The sequence below is a fragment of the Xiphophorus maculatus genome, chromosome 6 (genome assembly GCF_002775205.1).
Source record: "Xiphophorus maculatus strain JP 163 A chromosome 6, X_maculatus-5.0-male, whole genome shotgun sequence".
Taxonomy (NCBI): Eukaryota; Metazoa; Chordata; class Actinopteri; order Cyprinodontiformes; family Poeciliidae; genus Xiphophorus; species Xiphophorus maculatus.
This window is the reverse complement of record NC_036448.1, coordinates 2620750-2643339: the sequence shown is the minus strand read 5'-3', so window position 1 is coordinate 2643339 and position 22590 is coordinate 2620750. Positions and strand designations below refer to the sequence as shown.

Here is a 22590-nt window from a genome sequence, read left to right as displayed (position 1 = left end):
AGAGGTATAACCAGGGCTGTGCAGAGACCTTTGGAGGGGCAGGGGCTTAAAGTAAAAAAAAAGGCATATTGAACGAGATCTTGAAACACCGTACAACAACATAGCAACAACCCATAATAATCAAGAATTTAATTGGATCCTACTATATCATTGCCATCATGCGGGAACAATGCAAAGCAAATGTAATATATTTTCCCCAACAGGTACAAAGTTGCAGTTTTTGCTGCTGACAGTCCTGGAGGTCTGAGTTGATCTTAACCGGAGCTGACAAAACGCCGTGTTTGATAACGTTTGATAGCAATAATTAAAACTTCTCAATGTTTGACATTGTCTAGCAAAATGTTTTTATGTCAGGCTATATAGCTGCTACATCGATGAGCTGCTCTATGCTGTAGTTGGGGACATGTTGTTTGCTGCTGAGCAAAATCATTTTGTGGCTAAAACAAACATTATTTTTACATCAACTTCTATGTTATGTGAAACTTCTGTTAAAATCATTTGAAGACTCAGAATCAGTCCAGTACTGGAACCGGTCCACATCCTCAGGGGAGAAAGACACACCTGGTATAAATAAAATTTTTAGCTATTGCAGTAACGCTTAAGAGAAATGTATTTAATCAAAGAATGTCATGAATATGTGTGTAGAGCTGCAACAATTGCAGTTTTCTGGCCGATTCCTGATTACAGATCTTTTAAAAAGCCTGACCAGCTGATTTTGATTTTGGCTGTTATGAATTTTGTTGTCTTGTTGCTAAATATAGCAAGAAAGTCATTGAGTTGGCATCAGTGGGGTGAATATTGTTAACTGTAAACTTGCAGATCTGACCTGGTGGGTCGGTCTGTCAGTCAAATCTCTCACTGCAGAGCAGGAGAGGACAGAGGCTGATTTTTAAACCTTTACTGACGAAGATGAGATTAGGGGATAAGATGGGCTTCACATGTAAGTATCGGCTGATCACGATCCCCCAAAATAAAGAAAATCGGCACCCAGAAATCAACTGGTCAATACATTATATATCGACCAGTTGATGTGTCTGTCTCTGGCAGTGCCGTTTACATAGTGTAAACAGCACTGCCAGTGATGCAATAAGTTTATAGCAGGTGTGTGAATGATCTAATGATCGGACTGCTGATTGCAGCCAGTCCACATTGTTAGCAGAACTAGAGGGCCCCAAAACCAAATTTTGCTTAGGGCCCCATGGAGGCTTGGGCCGGCCCTGATGAAATTACCAACTTTGCCTGAATTCACACCACATGCTTTATGTCACTGTGTCATAAACAGAGTTTCCCCTTGATCCGGAGCAACTTAAAAGCGTACCGAAAACGAGACACTAGTAATTTTTTTCCATACATACTAGCCTACATGACGGCGTGGCACTGTTTCCATGGTTACTGATGGTTAGACACTATCTTCTCCATAATGCGATATTTGATATTTTTCTAATCTTACTTACTTATAAAGTATATGAACGTTAACCTTCTTACCTTGTGTAAAGTGTTCGCTGTAAATCCGTGATTACACCAAACGCTGCCAGTCATTATGATTGACGGCTGCGTCCATCGCCGCATCTTTCCTCGTTAAGAAAAATTGCCAAGCTTGGTTTTGACCGTTGTCTGTTTGTGCAACCGACCGTGCAGCACCTTGTGGGCATTTTACTGCGAAATTAACTAAATAAAAGTGATATTAGGCTACCACATGTACGCATTTTGACAGACTTTCCAAGAGAGCATAGGTGTGGAACATCCATCGTGGTGGAGACAGTGACATCAAGTGCAAAGGGTCATATTGTCATATTTGTTTTTTATTTATTTATTTTTAATTAACTTGTGTTTATTTAATTGCCTAATGAAGCGCTACAGGGCTTCATCTGACTATCACTATTATGATAAAAACATGTTATGCTTACTACCGGTTACCTTTGTGCTGACTAACATATGGTAGTTTGCTATGATAAACACTGTCAATATTGTCAAAGTCAGTTCATCTAGATAAGGTATGTACACTTTCTGACAAATTGCGACCGCCGATTGGTCAGTTGCTGACAAATACCCTGGAATGATTGGGGGAGGATTGCTCCACGTCTGCATGGGGGCGGAGCCAGCATCATTTCAATTGTTTCCTGGAAGTGATAATACGTATAGACAAAGTTCAAATCCTCTTGTGGGATGTTTTTTTTTGTTGTTTTTTTTAACTCAGTATATAATAATTTATTTTTATTTTGTGTCTTTTGATGAAAATGCTGCAACAGCTACATATAAATAATGTTAAATCAGATTTAAAAAAAATGTAATTTAATATTTTCTGGGGGTGCTATGACTTTTTGAGGGGGAACTCGATCCGCCCCCCTCACCGTGGACCCGGTGTCTGAACAACATGGAGGCAGAGAAACTGAGAATCATTATTAGACTGAGGGCAGCCAGACTAGTTTATTTTGCTAAATTATTATATTTAGCTAAATATTATTGTTGAGGGGCACAAGCAGGCCTTCTGACATACAGATTAACAAAATAAAAAATTAAAAAAAATTTTTTTTTGAAAAAAAAAAAAAATTCAAAAAGGGCAGTAGGGGCATCAAGGATAAAAGGGGCAGGGGCTCAAGCCCCCTTCGCCCGCCCCCTCTGCACGTGCCTGGGTATAACTCCTAATAATCCAAAATTACTGTTTGATTTAAAGACTCCATCAGACTTCTCATTCATATCAGTTTGAGTCAGTTAAGCACTCCAAAACATTGATATCCCATAAATCATTTCGGTCCACCCGAAGTAAGCCGTATCCATCAGCCGCAGAGCCTCTGCTAACGAATCTGTCATGAGTCTCAATCACCCAAATGAATCAGTCCTAACAAAAACCCGATGGAGAGCTCCTGCGGTTCCACTGGTTGTCAGAATGACTTCATTACTGCTTGTTAGCCAGAGAGAAAGGTGAAGCTTTAAATAAATAACAGTCTGAATAAACAAGTTTTCACATTTAAAACAAAATTTTGATTTAAATTCAACAATACATTTCAAAACTCAAAATAGAGCATCATTGTGAGGTAGAAAGAAAATTATACAGAGCTTCAGATTTTGGCAAGTAAAAATCTCTCAAATGACCCAGAAATGGAAAAATAGCATTAATCAGCAAAGGAGCCAAAAGTCTTGTGGTAACTCTGGAGGAGCTGCAGAAACCCATGGCTCAGGTGGGGGAAACAGTTGACTGGACATTAGACATTCACTCCACACGCTGCTGCTCTGCCCCCACCCTTCCACTCAGAATATCTGAATTCAGGCGGGCCTTTGTGATATTACTGTTCATGCCATGAAACTGCCTCCCTGCATGCGTCTCCGCTTCGCTCCGCTGCACTGTGCACTTCACTGGTGGAGTGGAGCTTTTCCAGCAGATTTCGGAGACAAACTCTACAGTTTCCGTTAGTTTGTTGAAAAGCAACTGAACACAATGTGTCACCAAATCATATCATCAACATAGAATAGCTTCCCCTCATATTCAACAAGGTCTAAATCAATGCGACTCCAATCTGCATTTTTTGTGAGTTAAACTCCAGAACAACTTATAGTCTGAAAAATGCGAGTATTGACTTTCGGAACTGGATACAAATGCATTGCACATTGTTAGTTTTCCAGTATTAAGACACTTTCAAAACCAAGTTTAACTTTCTTTACAGTTATGGCGAAGAAAGTCATTAAAACTGCAGTGTAGTATCTGGTGGTAATGAGCAAAACTTCAACTGTATGAATACTGTTGCTAATCCCTATACACAGACCGGATTCATGGCAAAACCAAACTATCACAAAAAGAAGAAAAAATATTTTTAATGTTGAATTGTGCTGTTCTTTTTTTGTCATTAGTAATATATTTTTATGTCTGCACCACATTCTGGATCTTTTGCAGAGGGGGCAGAACTTTTCAACAGCATAAGCAAGAAATAAGATTTGTGAGCAGTCTTTGTGCCATGATGTGTTTCTAAACAAAATTCTGTAGCTTTTAATAACTAAAGCCAACAGGAAGCATGGGCAAGCGGTAAAAGAAATAAAATTACAGTTTTAAACTAAAGTCAGCAGGTATTCAGCTAAACCACAAACACCTCCTGCCTTCCAATATGTGAGATTCACCTGCTAAGGTTTTCTCCTCATTCCTGCAGAAAGGGGGCACCCAAAAGTCAGTTTAATTTATGAAACTGTTGCAAAATTCTGTAAGGTTGTTGAAATCAAAATTCCTATTCAAAACAACATGTCACATCACATATCCCTCCTTTGTGTCAAACTGTCTGTGGCCTGAAAATTCTTCCTGGCCAATCCTGCCAGAGCATCTTTTACATTCCGACTCTCTGAGCATCTTTTGTTGAATCAGCTGCATCATGACTGAGTGACTTAAAAATTACATCCTGCTTCCTTCAGCTGAGCTATATACTGTATGTCGGAATTTCAAAGTTCCAAAACAGAAAAAAAAAATTTAAATGCCCCCCTGAAGTCAGAATTTTGAAGTCAGAATTTTATAATAACTGAAGCTAACACAGCTACTTGATTGTAGCCTCCAATGCCACTATGTGTCTGGAAAATACATAATACTGCCCTTTTCGTTTAAGTCTCCAGATTAGATTAGTTCTTCCAATGAAAAGGAAAGAAGTTTAGATCCATCCTAGAATTTCTTAATTCTACCATGAATATCAATAAAATATTCCTCTGTAATGACAGAAGATACAAGAGATCATGGGAACTTGGGTTTTTCTGTCAGGACTTGCTTCTCACAGGCTGCTTGTTCTGTTAAATGAAAGATAAAAGAAAGAAAGGCAGCCATGTTAGAGTTTTACCCTCATCTGGGATGGTATTTCCAAAATCAATACACCTCAACAGCTATCTTCTATTTCTGTGACACTATCTTTACAAGCTAATAAGAAAGAGATGCACTTTACATACAAAGATAAAACCCTACAGATTGATTTTTTTGTGTGTGTGTGTTAAACATGATAAAAGACTTCTCAAAAAAATAATGCCATCTGAGCAGACAAAGAAACGGTAAAAACTGCTGATGAGGAAACAGCAGGTAAACACAGGATGATGAACAAGAGGGGGAAAAAGATCTGGACAAAAAAAGAAAAAAAAAAGCTTTTTAAAGAGACCCATTTGTAAAACAAGGAGTTTAAAGCCAGATTATGAGCCAACAATGACACAATCCCTTATGTTCATTCCTGTAATACGCTGTGAAGAAGAGGATTTCTGCTTTATTGTGGTGGAATGCATCGCGTCTCCTCTGTCTGTGTGCCTCTTTAGGAAACATTTTCCCCCTCCTGAGGCCAGGTGTAATCCCTGCATGGGGGAACCGGAGCTGCCTGCAGCCAGCTGCTGATCAGCCTTATAATAATTCAAGTATTATGAACAATACCACCGGGGGGAACGATTCACACAATCCAGGCTGACGAATTGTGCTTGCTCTGGCTGATTCTGCTGAGAATGATGTTTCGTTTGGTGGCTTCTCTCCCTCTCTCTCCTGTCCTGCTCTGGGTTGGATTGCATTGGATTGTCTTAATTATCTCTAATGACTAAATTGTCCCAACTATTTGCTTCATTAGCTCTGGGTTAGCTCTATTAGCTGGGAATGCAGCCAAAGAGGCGAAGGTAATTGAGGGTGTTAATGAAGGCAACTCATCGAAAGTGTCACAGAGTCGAGGAAAAACTCACAGTGTGGCATTGTGATTGAGAAAAACCTTCAGTAAATGATGTTTTAAGGAGTAAAAGAAAAAAGCGTTAAAAAAAATACATTAAATAGTTATGTTGTTTAAATATTCACCTGTAATGTTGCAGGTTTTTAACTAGCTCCGTGAACTTTACATCTGTCTTTTCCTCGGCTCTCGATCTTCTAAATCCAGCTCTAGATCAGAGTCTGATTGTCTGGCACAGAGCTGATACGGCTGGAATTTCTGCCATAAAGACAGATGTTTGAGGGAAAGCAAAGGGATTCTGGTTATTCTGAGAAGCTTTAGCTTTGTCATTGCTGCTAAGAGTTGGCCTCACACACGCATTTCCTTAATTAGAGGAAAATCCAGGGAAAGGGAGACCACGTCCAATGGCGTTATAGACTGCATGAGTCCAGAAGAGTCTTCCATGAAACTATCTCTGTAAGGAAAGTCGCCGCTGGGTGGGAGATTCTTTAATGCAGCGACAATCATTTCATGTAAGTATAAAGACATTCACTCAATGGCATTACTGTAGATCAGGGGTTCCCAAAGCTAAATTATTGTCAAAATCATGCAATTCCTGAGGTGTAGGGTTAGACAAACAATAAATAAATATGTCATGAAATGCAAAAAATTTACTATTAAATGTATCATTATAAAATATACAGTAATATACCTTTAAGTCATTTTTTAATAGAAATTCATTTAAAATACATATAACTTAACCCTATGTATTTATTTTTAAATAATTAGTAGGAAGTTATTATATGTATTTTTAGGGGTCATCAGTCTCTGCTGTTATTTTGGCGATCGGATGCTGATAAGTTTGGGAACCCAGACTGTAGATGGATGTGATGTGTATGCAGATGACAGGATTAGAGCGTAGCGATGGACTCTGACCTGAACGTTCAGAGTCACATAAAGACAGTTACAAAATCAGCCTTCCATCACCTGAAGAACATTTACAAGCTTAAAAAGCGAATGTGGGAGCAAGATCTACACAAACCCATTCAGGCATTTCTCTTTGGTCACATTGATTACTGTAGCAGTGTCTTCACAGATCTGGCTAACAAATCAATCCTCCAGCTGCAGCTGATCCAGAACGCTGCTGCTGGTGTTCTGACTAAAACCAGGGACCGGTTCTAAAGTCCTTCCACTGAGAGAATAGATTTTAGACAAAATGTAATATTCATTGCTTGTTTTATAATTGGTTACTATATTATGTTTTATGGCATAAAGAACTTTGAACTGCCTTGTTGCTGATATGTGCTCTAAAATTCATTTTCTGCTGACAGTATGAAGACACAAAATCGTTAAAATATTACATCAGACCAATAAAAAACATGTTTAATACAAAAATGTGGGATTATTAAATAGTATTTGTAATACCTGCTTAAAAGTTATTTTAAAAAGGCACTTTTAATCTGACAAACAAGCTTCCTCAGATTACATATTCTAATTTATTGAATATGCTATGTGTGCTTGGAAAACTGCCCAATGTCTAATTCAAACAGAGCAATTAGAACTCAAACTTTGCTACAATTCTCTTTTTGCTATTTACTAACAACAGACAAAAGAAAATTATTTATTGTGTGCATATACCTAAATAAAAAACCTTTCTGGTCTTTATTTAAATATGAAAGTATCAACCCTTCCTGATTGATCATGTCTCACTGTTCTCTGCAAAACATCAGAGATCAGTGAGTTTGGTTACAATTTCTTAGTCAACAGAGTTTACAACAATTATTCTTTAAAGTGTTTTTATTTGTATATGAACAAATTCAGAGGAGAAATTTGAAGTGTCTTAATTATTTTTGCTTTTAACAATTCTGCACTTGGACAAATTCTCAGGGAAGTTTTGATTTGTTTGGTTTTATAAATAAAAGCCTTTTTCAGCACCATGCTAAAACAAATGCACCTGTCATCGTCCATTTAAACATATTTCAAATAATATTTTCCATATTTTAGCATGTGGTATAAATATGCATTTTAGCAGAGGTGCATTTTTGATTTGGTGATAGCTATTTTTGCACAGGGAGTCTGGGGACAGCATGAGCACTGGGATAAAAATGTTTCTGTCAGTGAAAGAACAGGCACCACAAACATGGAGGATATTAATGTTCCATGTAGATGACCAGGGTTTTATCCCACAACTTGGGAATAAGTTTCTTATCCGCATGTCGAGGCAATGAAAACAGTGTGAACGCTGTAATAAAGTACAACCTCAATCAAAACATTATCTGATCAAAAATCTGTCCTGTCTGTGTAAAAAATATTGTCCACACTGTAAAGAGATTGTAAAAACAATGTTTCATATAAATCAAATCTTTATTTGAACTGTGACAACAAGAAAAATTACATTTTCTGTACTTTTCTTTTGGTGATAGAGTCATCTTTAACAAGCATGGACAGTGCTGATTTCCTATTTACATAAATTTGCCCTTAATGTACAGTCTCCTATTCTTATTTGTTTGTTCCTTAGTTTGAATATGTATGCTTAACTTTCCCCGCTGTGGGACAGTAAATGACATATTTCTTTTCTTTTTCTTCTCATGAAAAAGAAAAGAAATATTCTTTTTCGGTAATGACTGAATGCTGAATTAGCCATTACCGATAATTTGAAACTCGGTTTTGATCTCAGAATCAGGCGACCTGCAGGATGCTGGTATTGCAACGACTGCCAATGTGTTCATGAATCGAGGGTTCAATTAAAATCTGCTTTCAAGTCAGAGGTCAGCACACTTCAAACGTCTGCAGGTGAGAGCCCGTCAGCGGAGCTTCCCTCTTCCAAAACATCCTGACCTTCCCATGATGATCTCTCCCGGTTTGACCCGAGAGTGTGAGATTTTTTTCCCCTTCTGACAATCTCTTGTTTTCTCTCTTTCCTCCTCTCCTTTCTGTGCCACTCTCGTTGCTTTTTCCTCTCTTTTTTTTTCAAACGCATATAGGTGGATTAGGGCAGAGGGGCTTTTGTTTAGATAAAGCGAAGGATTAGGGAGAGATTTGCCCCCATAAAGTTGTGGGCTTGATGGGCCTTTTATCCCTGCATGTCCCTAAAGCTGTGTTGCCTCTGGATTAAGACTATACAATGGGGGCCCTTGTGCAGAGGGATCCGGGCCAGAGAGAGAAAAAGACCGAGAGCAGGGAAGGCAAGGAAAAAGAAACGAGACAGAGGGATTGAGACAAGGGAGAAAAGAGGGCAGAGAGAAAGAGAGAAGGGGATGAGGGGAGACGGGGAAAAAAGAGGGGGGGAATTATCCAGCTTTTCCAGGAAACTGACAGGTTGAAAACTTTTAGAGGAGGGATTTGCTGACGAGATTCCGAGATCTTGTCACCAATAAAAAGGGATTTCAGGAGGACTCAGAGGCACGCTGCTGACAATAAAACCATAACATTGCTGCTGTGTCTTAAAAATTCATTTCTATAATAGGCTGGATTTGAGGGGGAAAAAAGAACAAGGGGAGCAGGTCTTACTGTGGAGGTGTGCTGCTAATAAGGTGTCTGAGAGGTGCCTGCTGGCAAAATTGCTTTGTTATTCTTGTCAAAAAGGTCCTCCCTGCAAGAAGTCCATTTTAAAGCACAAATCAAAATGATTAATTGCTGTGGGATGAACAGATGCCGGAATACCCTTGAATGGAGCAGGGGAGGCTGCGGCCTGCCGCCTGATATATTAATGAAGTAGCAGAAAGCGTCATTAGCAGCATTAATTAGGTATTGGAGGTGCAGAATGCAATGGTAAGAAATATTCTAAACAAGTGGGCTTGTTACATATTGGCACATAAAAAAGTACAAATATATATATATATATACAGTATATACGTTTTTTGCATTAAAGCTCAGATCACTGCTTGTTTTTATTGATCATAGTCTGCCTGTGAGGCCTTCACTGCTCATTAGCTGATGTGTAATTTGGGCATTTCTAGGCATTAGTTTTTTTGTTGTTATTATAAAAGTGTTGTGTGTCCACATTGCGTTAGGCAGTGAAAGGGGTTGGTGGGGTTGGGGAGAGGGTGGGGGGCGATGGCGTCCCATAAGCCCATCAGATGCGCTGGACAGCTCTGGTCGCTCTAAGGAGCTTTAGGTGGAGAGGCGCTGAGAAGAAACTCTTTCTCGCTTTAATTGCTTTAGAGACGGTGCTCACAAAGAGACAGTGGCCAGATTTACCTCCCGTTTAAGTTCTTATTTCCATTGGTTCACAAGTTAATCCTCTTTCTCTCTCAGAGCTCGGAGAAAACCCGAGTGATAGGAGCCCAATACCGAAGCGACAGAACCAGAGAGGCGCACGAGTTTTTTTTTCCTGCCCCCCCGCCCCCCCCACAGACTTTGAAGCGCACATACAAAAATTGTAAATAATTTCAAATTAAACCAAATTAAAGAAAGTTTCTGTATTAGGCGTCACTTGTTATCATTTACAAACTCGACTGTGAATTGCTATTTTAGATTTTACTCTACTTTGTACCAGACATTTTAAACGAATTAAGTTTAAAATTCTCCCAATTTAAATATTTATGTAAAACAATATTTATTAAAAATATTTATCATTTAAACTTGATAAACTGAAAAATGAGAGAATATAAATAAAACGTGTTAAACTTACTAACCAGATTAGGTTTTTTCAAAATTTTTAAAAATAATATATTCCCTATTTCAGCCCCGTTTTATTGTAGCACAAGAAAAGACAAATCTCATCGACATCTTTGCTTAAATATTAACATAATTTCAAATAAACATTTCAGCTACTGCTGCTAAAAAAAAATTAAAGTAGCTATAGGCCATGCACGTTCTCAGGGAAGCTCTCAACAAAATATGCAAGCTTTACATTGAAAGGCTACTGCGCTGCCCTTAATTCCCTACCTAAACGGTTTTGCTCCGGGAGAAGAAATCCTCTCTAAAAAACCCTTCAAGAAGAGAAGGGCATTATTGCCTTAATCCTCTTACCCGCAGTCATTTCAAGACAGGGTTTTTCTTTTCCTTTTTTTGGAGGCTGAGATGGCGTCTTGTCTTTCCTATCCCATCCCAAAATCCTTCCAGTCCCGGCAAAGAGTGTAAAGGCAGCGGCCTGGCATCTATAGGCCATCTCCGTCTCTGTCCTCCAGAGGCAGGCAGGGAAAAGCCGAAAAGCAAACAGACTATAAGGTGCTTGTTTTTCTCCTCCGAAATAGAGGGAGGCCTCTTCATATTCATGGGAATAGCTTATCGGGGTAAACTTGAGATTTTTTATTTTCTTTATACCCATTCACCAATTATTTATATTTTAGCTTAAATAAATAATCCGTTTTATTCAGATTTAGTGGCCAAATAAATTAAGGTAGTCTACAACATTTTGATAGTAGTTTATCAACTTAGGAAGAAAAAAAAACATGACATAACAGTTAAAGTGGAGGAGGAGGATCTTAGTAAAGATAATGTGCCAAAACTTATCACGTTTGAAAATAACTCCGGGACGTCAACTTCACGCAACTGACAGAACGCGGAGCCAATCAAAAGCCTGGACGACCCCCGTGCTGCTCTCCTTAAAAATGCCTCCGCAGGGATGTCTCGAGCACCAGCAGATGGCGGTTTCCCACAGCAACTAGAGATCACAAGGGTGCCGCGGAGCGAGCGCGAGCGAGTTGGACTTGACGTGAAGCAGCTCCGAACGGAACCGAACGGAGTCTGACCCGGTTGTGGGAACCGAACACGATATAGGCGGTAAATTAAAAAAAAAAAAACGGAAACCGGAGAAACACCGAGTTCTGGAGGCTGGAGTGACTCTGTCCGAGGGGAAGGGGGCAGAAAAGAAGGAGCCGTTTGAATTGAAGGTAGCTGAGTTTCATTTATTTACCGTATTTATTTATTATATCCGTCATCGTTTATTATTTGACCTTTTACTCGGTAGCCTCGGATTCTTAAAGTTGTCGATGTAGTCTGAAGAAGTATGACACTTATACTGTGACACTTTTTGTTTTTCTTGTCCTTAATGTGCCAATTTAAAAAAGAAAAAATAAATAATATCCATTGAGACTTTTTCATAAAAAAACTAAAGAAAGTTATTGCATGGATAAGAAAAACCTGGAAGTACTATTAGGCTACAGATACAGAGTCCTTAGAAGACTTTTCACCAACTACCAACATGATTAAGCGAACTAATCTGTGGTTTATTCATGCTAATTATGGTCGGATTGTGCTGCGTATAACTGAACCTGCAACATACCTTTGTGATTTGAGTATAATTGTCTGACTATAATTTTATATGAATTGAGCCTGTTTGGCTTGAAATTTCCCTTTAAGTCACATATATTGTTGAATTCGCGTTTCATAAATAAATTAAACCTTTTTTTAATGAATTTATTTTTTATTGGTGCATGCTCTCACTTAAGTTACAGCTTACTGGGAGACTACTCCGTCAAAAGACAGATTTTAATAAAAAATATTTATTCTTCATTTTTATTTTGGAGGAACAAATTAAAACTGAGCCATTACCCCGGCCTAGACCTGAAAACTAACAGCAAAAACTGCGGTGTCAGTAATTCAAAATGTCAACTGTTTTTCATGACCATATTTCCTATAATAAGGTTAAGAGTCAATGCAAAATTTCTGCAGGCATGCATCGATATTTCAGCTCTACAGCGTGCTGATTACCGCCCAGTCTGTAAAGTCGATCGGGTCATTTATATTCAACTCTCTACAGGTTAAAGAAACTCTCTCTTACTTTAGTTTGACACTGACATCACAACAATTTCAAATAGACATTTTGGCTCTGCGTAAAAAGCATCATAATAACAATGCTCGTAGCCATTCCAGCTGCACTGTGCAAATTAAAGAGGAATCCCTCGCGCTGACAGTTTACGCTGCATGACGTAGAAAACCCCCCCCAAAAACCCAAACAACAGATCGTCGGGTCGCCTCGTGCCCCCGAGAGAGGATATAGCAAATAACATTTTTCCTAATTTGGTCCGATCAAAGAGTATCACTGTACGAGGCAAATTTCCATAATGACTGTTTGATAATGGGAGCCAGCCGGGAGCAGGGCCCAAGTCAGAGCCTGAAGCTCGGAGCGGCTTATGAATGACAATAACGACCCTGACAGCTATTGTGCAGAATTTATTTTGGACGAGCGAAGCTGCCAGTCATTATGGGACAGTTTATAGGCTCCAAAACAGTTAAAGTAATTATTTTAGCTGAATTACGATTTTCTTTGAGCGGGCCTTGCAGGTGAAAACAGAATCTTTTCGCATTTATAATTGCTCCATTTCAAGAAGCGGGTTTTTAAGATAAGGAGATAAAAGCAACTGAGAGGAAGTGCATGCCCATCACCCTGCACGAGGAACGCACGCGCGCTCTTCAGCAATCGGTCGCTGACGGCCCGGCCGCGCGTCCGTCCGCGTCAGCGTTGATGATAAATGGAGGGCCTCGCAGTCGAAACCTATTTGCACTTCCATTAGACGGGGAGCCAAATGGGGATCAACATGCATATTTTTTTTTTTTACCCGCGGAGAAGCCATACATCTCAGCCAAAACGTTGCCCCAGGGCGGTGGGATAAGAGGCCGCCAGAGAGCGGCGGGAGGGGACGGCGGAGGCAGGGAGGGGGTGCGGGCATTCAACTGGAATACTTCAGGGAGCAAAGTAAATGTTTAGCGAAGCACCTTCTGTCCCGGCGAATTAAACTATTCCCCACTGCCCTCTGATCACATTCATCAGCCGCCGCAGCCACTTAATAGGCTGGGAATGGGCACTGCAGGCAACACGTGCACACGCACACAGGCGCGCACACGTGAACAGAGCTACTAAAACTTAAGAAACTCCTGGAAAACCAATGTCTAATATTACATTTTAGATTTAACTTGACTTTATTATTATTATTATTATTATTATTATTATTATTATTATTATTATTATTATTATTATTATTATTATTATTATTATTATAATAATTATAATCTTCAGTTTATTTATTTTTTTACTCCGCAAAAAAATTGATTCCAATCCCGATAAAGAAAACATTTCTTTAATGTTCAGCTCAGTTACAATAAACCATTAAGTGTGTTGAGAACAGATGAAAAATCTTCTGTAATACATTTGCTCGAATTAACTGCAAACTGATAGATCTAAACAAGCGTATCACAGAAGAATTTCCTCAACACGAGCACCAGTTAAGAAGCGGAAATCGTGACTATTTTTGGTTTAAATTCACCAACAAATCAATGAATAATTTAGAAATTGTCATTGTAGTTGGTGGCATGTCAAGTAAAAAACAAAATTCACTTGAAATGGCAAATTTTAATAAAAGTACCTGATTATATATTTTTGATTTGCACCTAAACGACTTGTAGTTTTGAATAAGGTTAAAGCTTCAAGATCAAGTAAACGCTGGTTGAACTTTCCAAAAAAAAAAAAAAAAGAAGTCATACACCGGGAAACATTAATATATTCTTCATGTGGCCTCTCCATTAATATTTTATTTCAAGAATAACATTGGCCAATAAATTGAGTTATTTTTTAGTTAGAATTTAGAAATCTGACATCTGATCTCAGTCTGATATGAAATGGTTTGGTTAGCGGGTCCTACAGCCGAGACGCGGAACCAATCACCTTATATTATTTCCCAACACATTTCATCACTGCCTTGATCTGTCAGTGTACCGCTTTCAGTGAGGATTTAGTCCTCTTGGAGAACGGCTGAATACGTTCATGAATAAAGCATCCGTCACGGTTCATTACTGGAACGAGCTATAATTACCCCAATTAAAAGTCTTTTGTATAATTAATGAATTGAACAGAGCGATAATTGGATGTTAATGGATAACATTTTAGTCTGAGTGCGCACGATCAAATGTGTTGGCCCCCCGAGCCCCTGCTGTCATTTAGCTATAATAAAAAGCTCGCGCAGTTAAAGCCCGTGATCCCCTCCTCTGTGGAACAACCGCAGCGCGTCCAAAGCGCAGCTTCTCTCTGCTACCATTTGCCTCTTCAGGAAAACTCACAGTCGCCCTCTCTTCTCCTCTTGTCTCCTCTTCTACTCTCCGCAGGTGCCGACCTGTCATCATGCAGCACTACGGGGTGAACGGCTACTCTCTGCACGCCATGAACTCCCTGAGCGCCATGTACAACCTGCACCAGCAGGCCGCTCAACAGGCGCAGCACGCGCCCGACTACCGGCCCTCCGTGCACGCGCTCACACTGGCCGAAAGACTAGCTGGTAATTGAGCGCGTGCTCACACACTCACTCACACCCACGCCGTCACCTCACACACAGAGTGTGTGACAGTCAGTGTTTAAACATAGTTGTTTTAAATGTGGTCTGTATGGAGAGCCAAAAGGGCCAAAATAAATAAACAGTAAGTAATTAATCATCTTGATGGATATAAAATTTAAATTGAGTATACTAGAAAAAGACATAAATGCAAACTTACTGTTATTGAATAGATATGTAATTAAAGTATTACATATAGAGGTAGACATATCGATGCAAAATATCAGTATCGGATTGATACCAGCATGGTAAGATTGATATTTTAGTTTCAGATGCTCTCCTGATTTTTTATTTATATATTGTAGTTTCTCAAGTCTACCTTAAAAAAAGTTTTTGTTTTGTTTCACTGAAATGATAATTATTGTGCACTTTGCTTAGAAAAAAAATTACAAATTTGTTTGATTTTGATATTGTTTATCTCTATCATGTTGTATAAGTATTGTATAGATAGCTATAAACTTTCTTCAAATTATGTCCCAGATTTTAACAGAATAATTCAACAAAAAAGAAAATGAAAGGTCAGAAGTCAAACTTAAATTTAAAAAGTCAATGCTTATCAGTGATATTTATTTGGTATCAGATCAATACCAAAATATGCATTATCACGTACCTCTAACTCAATGTGAAATTCCTGATTTAAAAATGTAATTCATTCTATGAGAAAAAACACATTCGTAAATAATTAATGGAATTAGCTCATGGTTCTTGTGCTACTTTGCACCAAGAAATCAAACTTTCTCCAAGCTCTGGACAAACTACACCATCTGTCATCTGTGCACAGTGAAATAAAACTTGCCCCCTTTTTTGTTTTTTCTTCCAACGGCTGCACGTTTCAAGACATCATCTTGGAGGCTCGCTACGGCTCACAGCACCGCAAACAGCGTCGGAGCCGCACAGCTTTCACCGCTCAGCAGCTGGAGGCTCTGGAGAAGACGTTCCAGAAAACCCACTACCCAGACGTGGTGATGAGGGAGCGCCTTGCCATGTGCACCAACCTGCCAGAGGCACGGGTGCAGGTAGGCAAAAAATGACCTCAGCTATTTAGTGTTTACAACATTCAGCACAGATACTTCATGAAGATAGAAACTTTTATTTCTAAAAGTTTCTATCTTCAGAGAGATTACAGACAAATATGAGATCTTATTAAAATACAAAGTATTCTATTTTACACAAACACACTGTTTGCAAGGGCAAAATCGATCCAGTTCTAATCCAGATTGACCTAAATCCTGCCTTGTTCTGAACTGACAAAATTTTTTCTATTTTTTCAGGACCTGACAAATCTTTCCCTTAATGTGGAAAATCTGCAAAACTCTTAAGTTTTGGCTCTACAATAGTTTACACATCTCTTTCCAAACAAACAAATCTGTTCATTTGTTTAGTACATTATCAAGTTGGAACATACTACAGTATAAGTTTTTATTAAAAAATATAAGTTCTTTTCACTTGACAATTTTGGCCCAGCAGACAAAAAGTTGGGACACCCCAGGTTTAGAGCTTATAGTAAATATTTAAGAATTTAAGGGATCTTACTGAGCTTGTTTATGTGATGGAATTTTAAATAAGAATTTTTAGGTGAATACTGGCTCAAAATTCAACTGTCTCAAAGATGGATTCTTGTGATAGAAAACTAAATAAAATCTCTTCAGGATGGTTGAAATGGGGGAAAAAAATCTTTGAAAATTAAAAGATAAAAATATATTCATCATAAATTTCACTTACGTTGAAAAATGTTTGTCAAATAGAATAATCTCTGTTAAGATCTATGAAACTGTCATTTCACATGATTCAAATTCAATTCAAAAATGCTTTATTGATCCCAAAGGGAAATTAAATGTTGTTGTAAATCATATTAGTTCAATATTCTTCAGAGTTACTGCAAATAGTGTTGGCTGTGGGCAGGAAAGATCTCCTGTAGCGGTCTGTATTACAGCGAATTTGAAGAAGCCTCTGACTGAAGACACGGTGTCTTTCTAAGTCGGTCTCATGAAGAGGATGCTCTGGGTCGTTCTTGTGTCAAATCTTCTCCTGTCCTAACTTTCAGGTTTGGTTCAAAAACCGCAGAGCAAAGTTCCGGAAGAAGCAGCGCAGCCTGCAGAAGGAGCAGCTTCAGAAGCAGAAGGATGTGTCCGGGGAAGGAGGAAGCGAGAAGGAGGAAGCTCCTCCTCCTGCCACCATCCTTCCTGACACCCAGCTCCCTCCATCATCCTCCTCTCCGTCCTCCTCCTCCCTGGAAACAGACCTTCCTCTGGTCCGCCACGTTCCTCTGGACATGGAGCTGAACGTGACCTCGGCAGAGCATTCGGGCAGCGACTCGGCAACGGAGGACAACGCCACTGATAAGGAGGACGAGACTAAATCTGTCAGAGAGGAGACGAAGTGCGAGACCCTGGGTGATCCCTCCCCAGGTTGCAAAAGTCTCAGCCCCAAACCGGGTATGTTTTACAGAGAGAAACCATGTTAGTTACGTTTCCGTTACAAAGGTGCGCAAATCTTTCTCAATATTCTGCTAATGTCGTAAAAATACAATTTCGCAATTGAGGTGTTTCCAATAAAAAAAAAAGAAATTAAAATCACGTAATTAAGTTTGTTCATGCGATAAGTCAATAAAAATCATGGCAGTGACAGATGAAAACAGTTACATTAAATGTATTTATAATTCAGTCATCAGATAGACGGTTGTCTTATTCAAGCCTCTTATACTGGGACCAGCTACGTTTTGTGGTAACTGTAATCTGTGATTTTAGAGATTTTACAGAAAAGCAGTAGATTCAATAAGTTGTAAAGCTCTCTTTAATTAGGTTAATCAGTAGCTGCGTTTCCATTACAAATGTGAGAAAAACTTTGTCGATATTCCGCAAATGTCAAGAAAACATAATTTTACAACTGCATGGAGCTGAAAGTGAATTAAAGAAACGCAATGAAAATCACTCATAAATAAGTTATTTACTGCAATAAATCATTTAAAAACATGCCACCATCATCCTCCTACTACTTTCTGTCATCTTTGTCGTTTTCGCCAGTAGTAACATCCAGCTGTCGATCATATGACTTGTGTGATGCAAAAAATGTTTCTATTGCAGTTTTTCAAATTACATGTATGTCGATACAGCTGAAAAACCACCTTGTCATAGCACAAAATCTGTTTATCAAAAAACGTAGGTTTTCTAATAAATGTGTTTCCATTAAGCACATTTATTTTTGTAACTTCAATTTGCGCAGTTCTATGTTTAATAGAAACACAGCCAGTGTTCAGCAGGAAGTGACTGTTAAACTGATGAGAACTTGTTTCTCTGTGCAGATTCCCCACTGGTCTCTCCGTCCATAACGCCCTCCTCGTCCTCCGGCGGCCTGGTCAGCGCAGCTCCTCTCTCTCAGAGCCACTCTTACTCGTCCTCCCCCCTCAGCCTGTTTCGCCTACAGGAGCAGTTTCGCCAGCACATGGCCGCCACCAACAACCTGGTGCCCTACCCGGCGGCTTTTGACCTCACAGCCCCGTCATCACTCCCTTACCTGGGAGTGAACGTGAACATGCCCCCTGCGCCGCTGGGCTCCCTGCCCTGCCAGTCTTACTACCAGTCTCTGTCCCATCACGCCCAGCAGGTGTGGAGCAGCCCCCTGCTGCAGGCCTCAGCCGCAGGCGGACTCAGCAGCCACAACAGCAAAACCACCAGCATCGAGAACCTGCGTCTGAGGGCCAAGCAGCACGCCGCCTCGCTGGGACTGGACACGCTGTCCAACTGATGCTTTGGAGGGCGGTGTGTATAAGGCGAGAAGCTCCACCTGTACCACACCTACACATCCCGCTTATGTCTGTGTGACCGTTATAGATTTCTAGCATCCATGCAGAGCTCCAGTAAGCCTGCCAGGAGGGTTCGGACCGAGGAAGATCAAACTTAAAACGGATCATTTGGGATTTTTAGAACTGAGCTTTTGTTAAAATGACATAAGCAGTTAATATCCTTCTGGCAGAGGATAAATCTCTAGTAGACATGCACCAATCAGTCGGTCAGTTGGGAATCGGCTAATTTTCCCTTGACTAGCTCTGATCAGTGTTTGATACACATACTTTTTATTCAATAAAAATATGAAAACTAAGAATTGTTTTGGCCTTTAACTGCATGAATGCGCAACATGTACTTTGATGCACTGGTTTAAAAGTAGTTTTTAGGAGAAAAATTTGGAATCAGTCGAAATCAGAACTTGCATGTCAGACTTAAAAGAAAACCACCAGTCTCTGTCCCAAAACCTCTTTCTAGTCAGAAAGAGGCTTTGCTCTGCATCTCTGCTCTCTTTAGTACAAATCCAGAATAGCTGAAGCCAACAGCTACTCAAGCAGAGCCCTAGCATCTTAAAGCAGTCTTTCATCAAAACACACATTTGAACCTTTAAACAATTCTCACATATGTTTTAAACTGTTATTCATACAGAATAATAATCCCATGTAAATAATCAATTAATGATGAATTAATTATAGCTTGATTATTTACATGGGAAGTGGAGGGAGGAAGTTGTGTGTGAAACTCATAGTGAGAACAGAAGATTTAATGCAGAATAGCCACCCAACAGGAAAGTAAGACAGAACTTGTAAAATCCATTAAATAAATTTCCCTTAATTATACAATTATTTTTTGTTTTTGAAGCTGCTTTTCTTTTGTTTTAGATGGCCACTCTGAGCAGAAACACTTTACATGTTCCAGTTTCATTGCGTATGACTCAGAGGAGCATTATTGGTGGCGCACCGCCTCCAGCCTCGTCCTCCAGCGAAAATCATGATTGGCTTTAATGTAAACAACTGCACAAAGCAGACTGGATGACGGCTTGAAGGTTAAAGAGATTCTTTCTTACTATCTGAAAAATTGTGTTATGTTTCATTGAATAGTTGCATTTTAAATGATTCTTTTAAAGTAATTAAGCAATGAAATAAAATAGAACAATAATTGTATAGGTGTTTTGTTTTTTTCTTCAACTTTAGTGAACTTAACTGAGCTTGGAATGAAATTAACATTTAAATAAGATTTTAAACATTCATTATAATAAGATCTACATCTTATTATAACTAAAATATGGCTATAGAAATGTTGTATTAGTAGAACAGCAACACCTCGGGATTTTAAGATGTTATCTAGAAGAAACGGTGAGAAGACGGAGAGTCATAGTGAGCTCCTTTATGACTTCTAACAAGGTGTAAACTGTCCTATAACATCCTAGTTTTAGCAAGATATAAAACTTGTCTTGTTGTAACAAAAAACTTTTGCAACTGATTGTACTGAGAAAGTTTCTCGTTTTAACGAGAAGCTTAAATACTTTGATAAAGCAGAGCGTTAGATCTAGATTTTTTTTATTGCAAAACATTTCAGATTTCATGAAACACAGAAATCCCATTAAATGTCACAGTCTCCAATTTGCAACATAGTTAGCTATTCCAACGAAATACAAAGGATTCTTATGTAATACTTTTCGTGATCAGAGTTGTCTTTAGGCTGCAGAGCTCTGCTTTGACCGCGCCTCCTGACAGACTAGCTGTTAGCTTCAACCTCCAGTACCAACTAATCTGGATTTTTGCTAAATTCAGATTATCTATGTTGCACAAATTCACATTAAATGTCACCTCATTTACGGAATTTAAACTCAGTAAACTACAGGTAAGATATTAACTGCTTCTAACCTCGCAGCAGAACCTCACTTCAAAATCCCAAACTGTCCCCTTTTGTGAGATGTTCATGTCCTCGCACCTTCTGCTGCAGCCTGCCGTCCAAAAGTAAATTGTCTGTAAAAATACCAACAATAATACAACTTGTATAATACTAAGCATGTTGCACTAAGGGGCAACAGTCCAAGTGACAAGAAACACATTTTGTACTGACTCATGATGTGAAATGTGTACATCCTGAACAATTCTGAAAAGGATGTAAACAACTGATGGTGAATGCTCTCTGTTTCTGTGACGATGTTTAGAAGAATACTGAGAATAAGTAAAAGCACTTTGGAAGATACAGTAAATCAATAGTGACAAAAATTATCTGCAAAGTGGCTGTGCACAAGTGTTGATGACATCGTGTTAGATGTCATCAACACAATGATGACATCTAAACCCAGCAGCACTGTTCAAAGTGACTCATCTGCCAGTTAAATGGGCGGTGATGTGCTGCTTTCTGCAGACGCTGGCCTGATAATGAGAAAATTATTTCAGTCAAATTTTAAGAGATTTTAATTACACTTGGCCCAGGGCTGAGGGAGTTGGGGCAAATGCAATTATAAGCATGCATACCATTCTAAGCAGCTCACACTCTGGAAACCTCAAACATGATTTTTGCCATGACTTCAGCGATATCCTGTGTAAAGAGAAAGAAGGAAAAACTCTCCTCCCCCTCATATTGTGTTGAAGCCACACTGACTGTAAGTACTTGATTAGGGCTCTCATGGCTTTCTTCCACTTTCAGTTCATGTGTGCTGCAAGATTTTTTCTTCAAATGTAAAAAAAAAACACATTATTTTTTAAATATGATATACATAAAAGGTCTATCTATTAATGTTTACTTGTAAGGTAATGTAAAGCTCCTAATTATGATGTATAATTGATGGTGAACTTTGGCCGCCAGCTTTCAAGGTGATATTTGCTGAAAGTCATTCATAAACTATACACATCTTTACTTCTGGGAATCAATAAAAACATAAACAAATACAATGTTCATGTGCAATGGGTCTGGACTGAAAAGTAGCAAAAAAAAAACAACAAAAAAACATAATTATGAATAAGATTTCATAGCATAAATAAGCCATGCCCCGTTGTGTCGCCCTTTATGGACTCTGTCTGGGTTCTGTTGTCGTTTTTATGCTGACCTCTCACCGTTCTGTCCATCCTGCTGGTTTAAGTGATGCATAGATTTCCGATGGAGGAGAAGAGAAGGACACGATCATCTGCATAGATGTTTCTATTGCTTCTCCCCATTATGTAGACTTGAACTAGTGTTGTTGTAAAGTAACTGCAAATAAAAGCTTTGCTTGGAGATCTGTAGTGGCCGTGTTTTGTACAGAACATTTACACCACATGGGGGCGCTCACAGCTGTACTCTAACTGAATCAGTTTAAAACGTAGTTGTCCTTTAATATCTTGCTTTGTGACTTTATAGTCAATATTATATCTCAATATTGATCAATCACTCAATTAAAAATGTTGAGATTGTTCATTTCAATTCAAAAATACTTATTTTCAAAGGGAAATTAAATGTATCATCCAAGGATGTGTAAAGAGTCGCTGTGTGTGGTGTAGCAGTCAGTTTTACAACGAATCTGAAGAAGCTTCTGACTGAAGACTGTTGCTGTACGACAGCCTCATGACTGTCATGACATGCTAACATCTCGAAGATGATATTCCATAACTACCTGATCAGTAGTTGGCTAGATGGGAAGTTGTTACTGAGGGAGGAAGAATTCAAAGTTAGTCATTTTCATCATCACTAAGGTTCCTTATGAATAAAATCAGCACACACGGGTTAAAAGTTCAATTTTAAGAAGATGAAACTGTGTTTATTGCCACTTTTAAGCAGAAATTAAAACTTCAATAACAGGAAGAAAACAGCAAAGTTGCCCAGTTTTATGTTTTTTAGCTTCAACCTCAGTCTGTTTGTGGAACATGCTGGATTTGGAAATATTGGCAGGTTTTTCTACCTTTTAGAGGTAAA

General features: G+C 38.9%; 1 protein-coding gene across 1 annotated transcript; it reads left to right on the top strand.

Annotated features, from left to right (window-relative positions):
* Positions 1-11200: 11200 nt before the first annotated feature.
* LOC102229234 (diencephalon/mesencephalon homeobox protein 1-A) lies at positions 11201-21915 on the top strand. The gene is made up of 5 exons (XM_005802397.2): positions 11201-11473; positions 14682-14851; positions 15743-15921; positions 16950-17340; positions 18207-21915. The coding sequence occupies exons 2-5, from the start codon at positions 14698-14700 to the stop codon at positions 18647-18649; spliced, it is 1167 nt and encodes a 388-aa protein (XP_005802454.1). The 5' UTR covers positions 11201-11473; positions 14682-14697; the 3' UTR covers positions 18650-21915.
* The last annotated feature ends 675 nt before the right edge of the window (positions 21916-22590 follow it).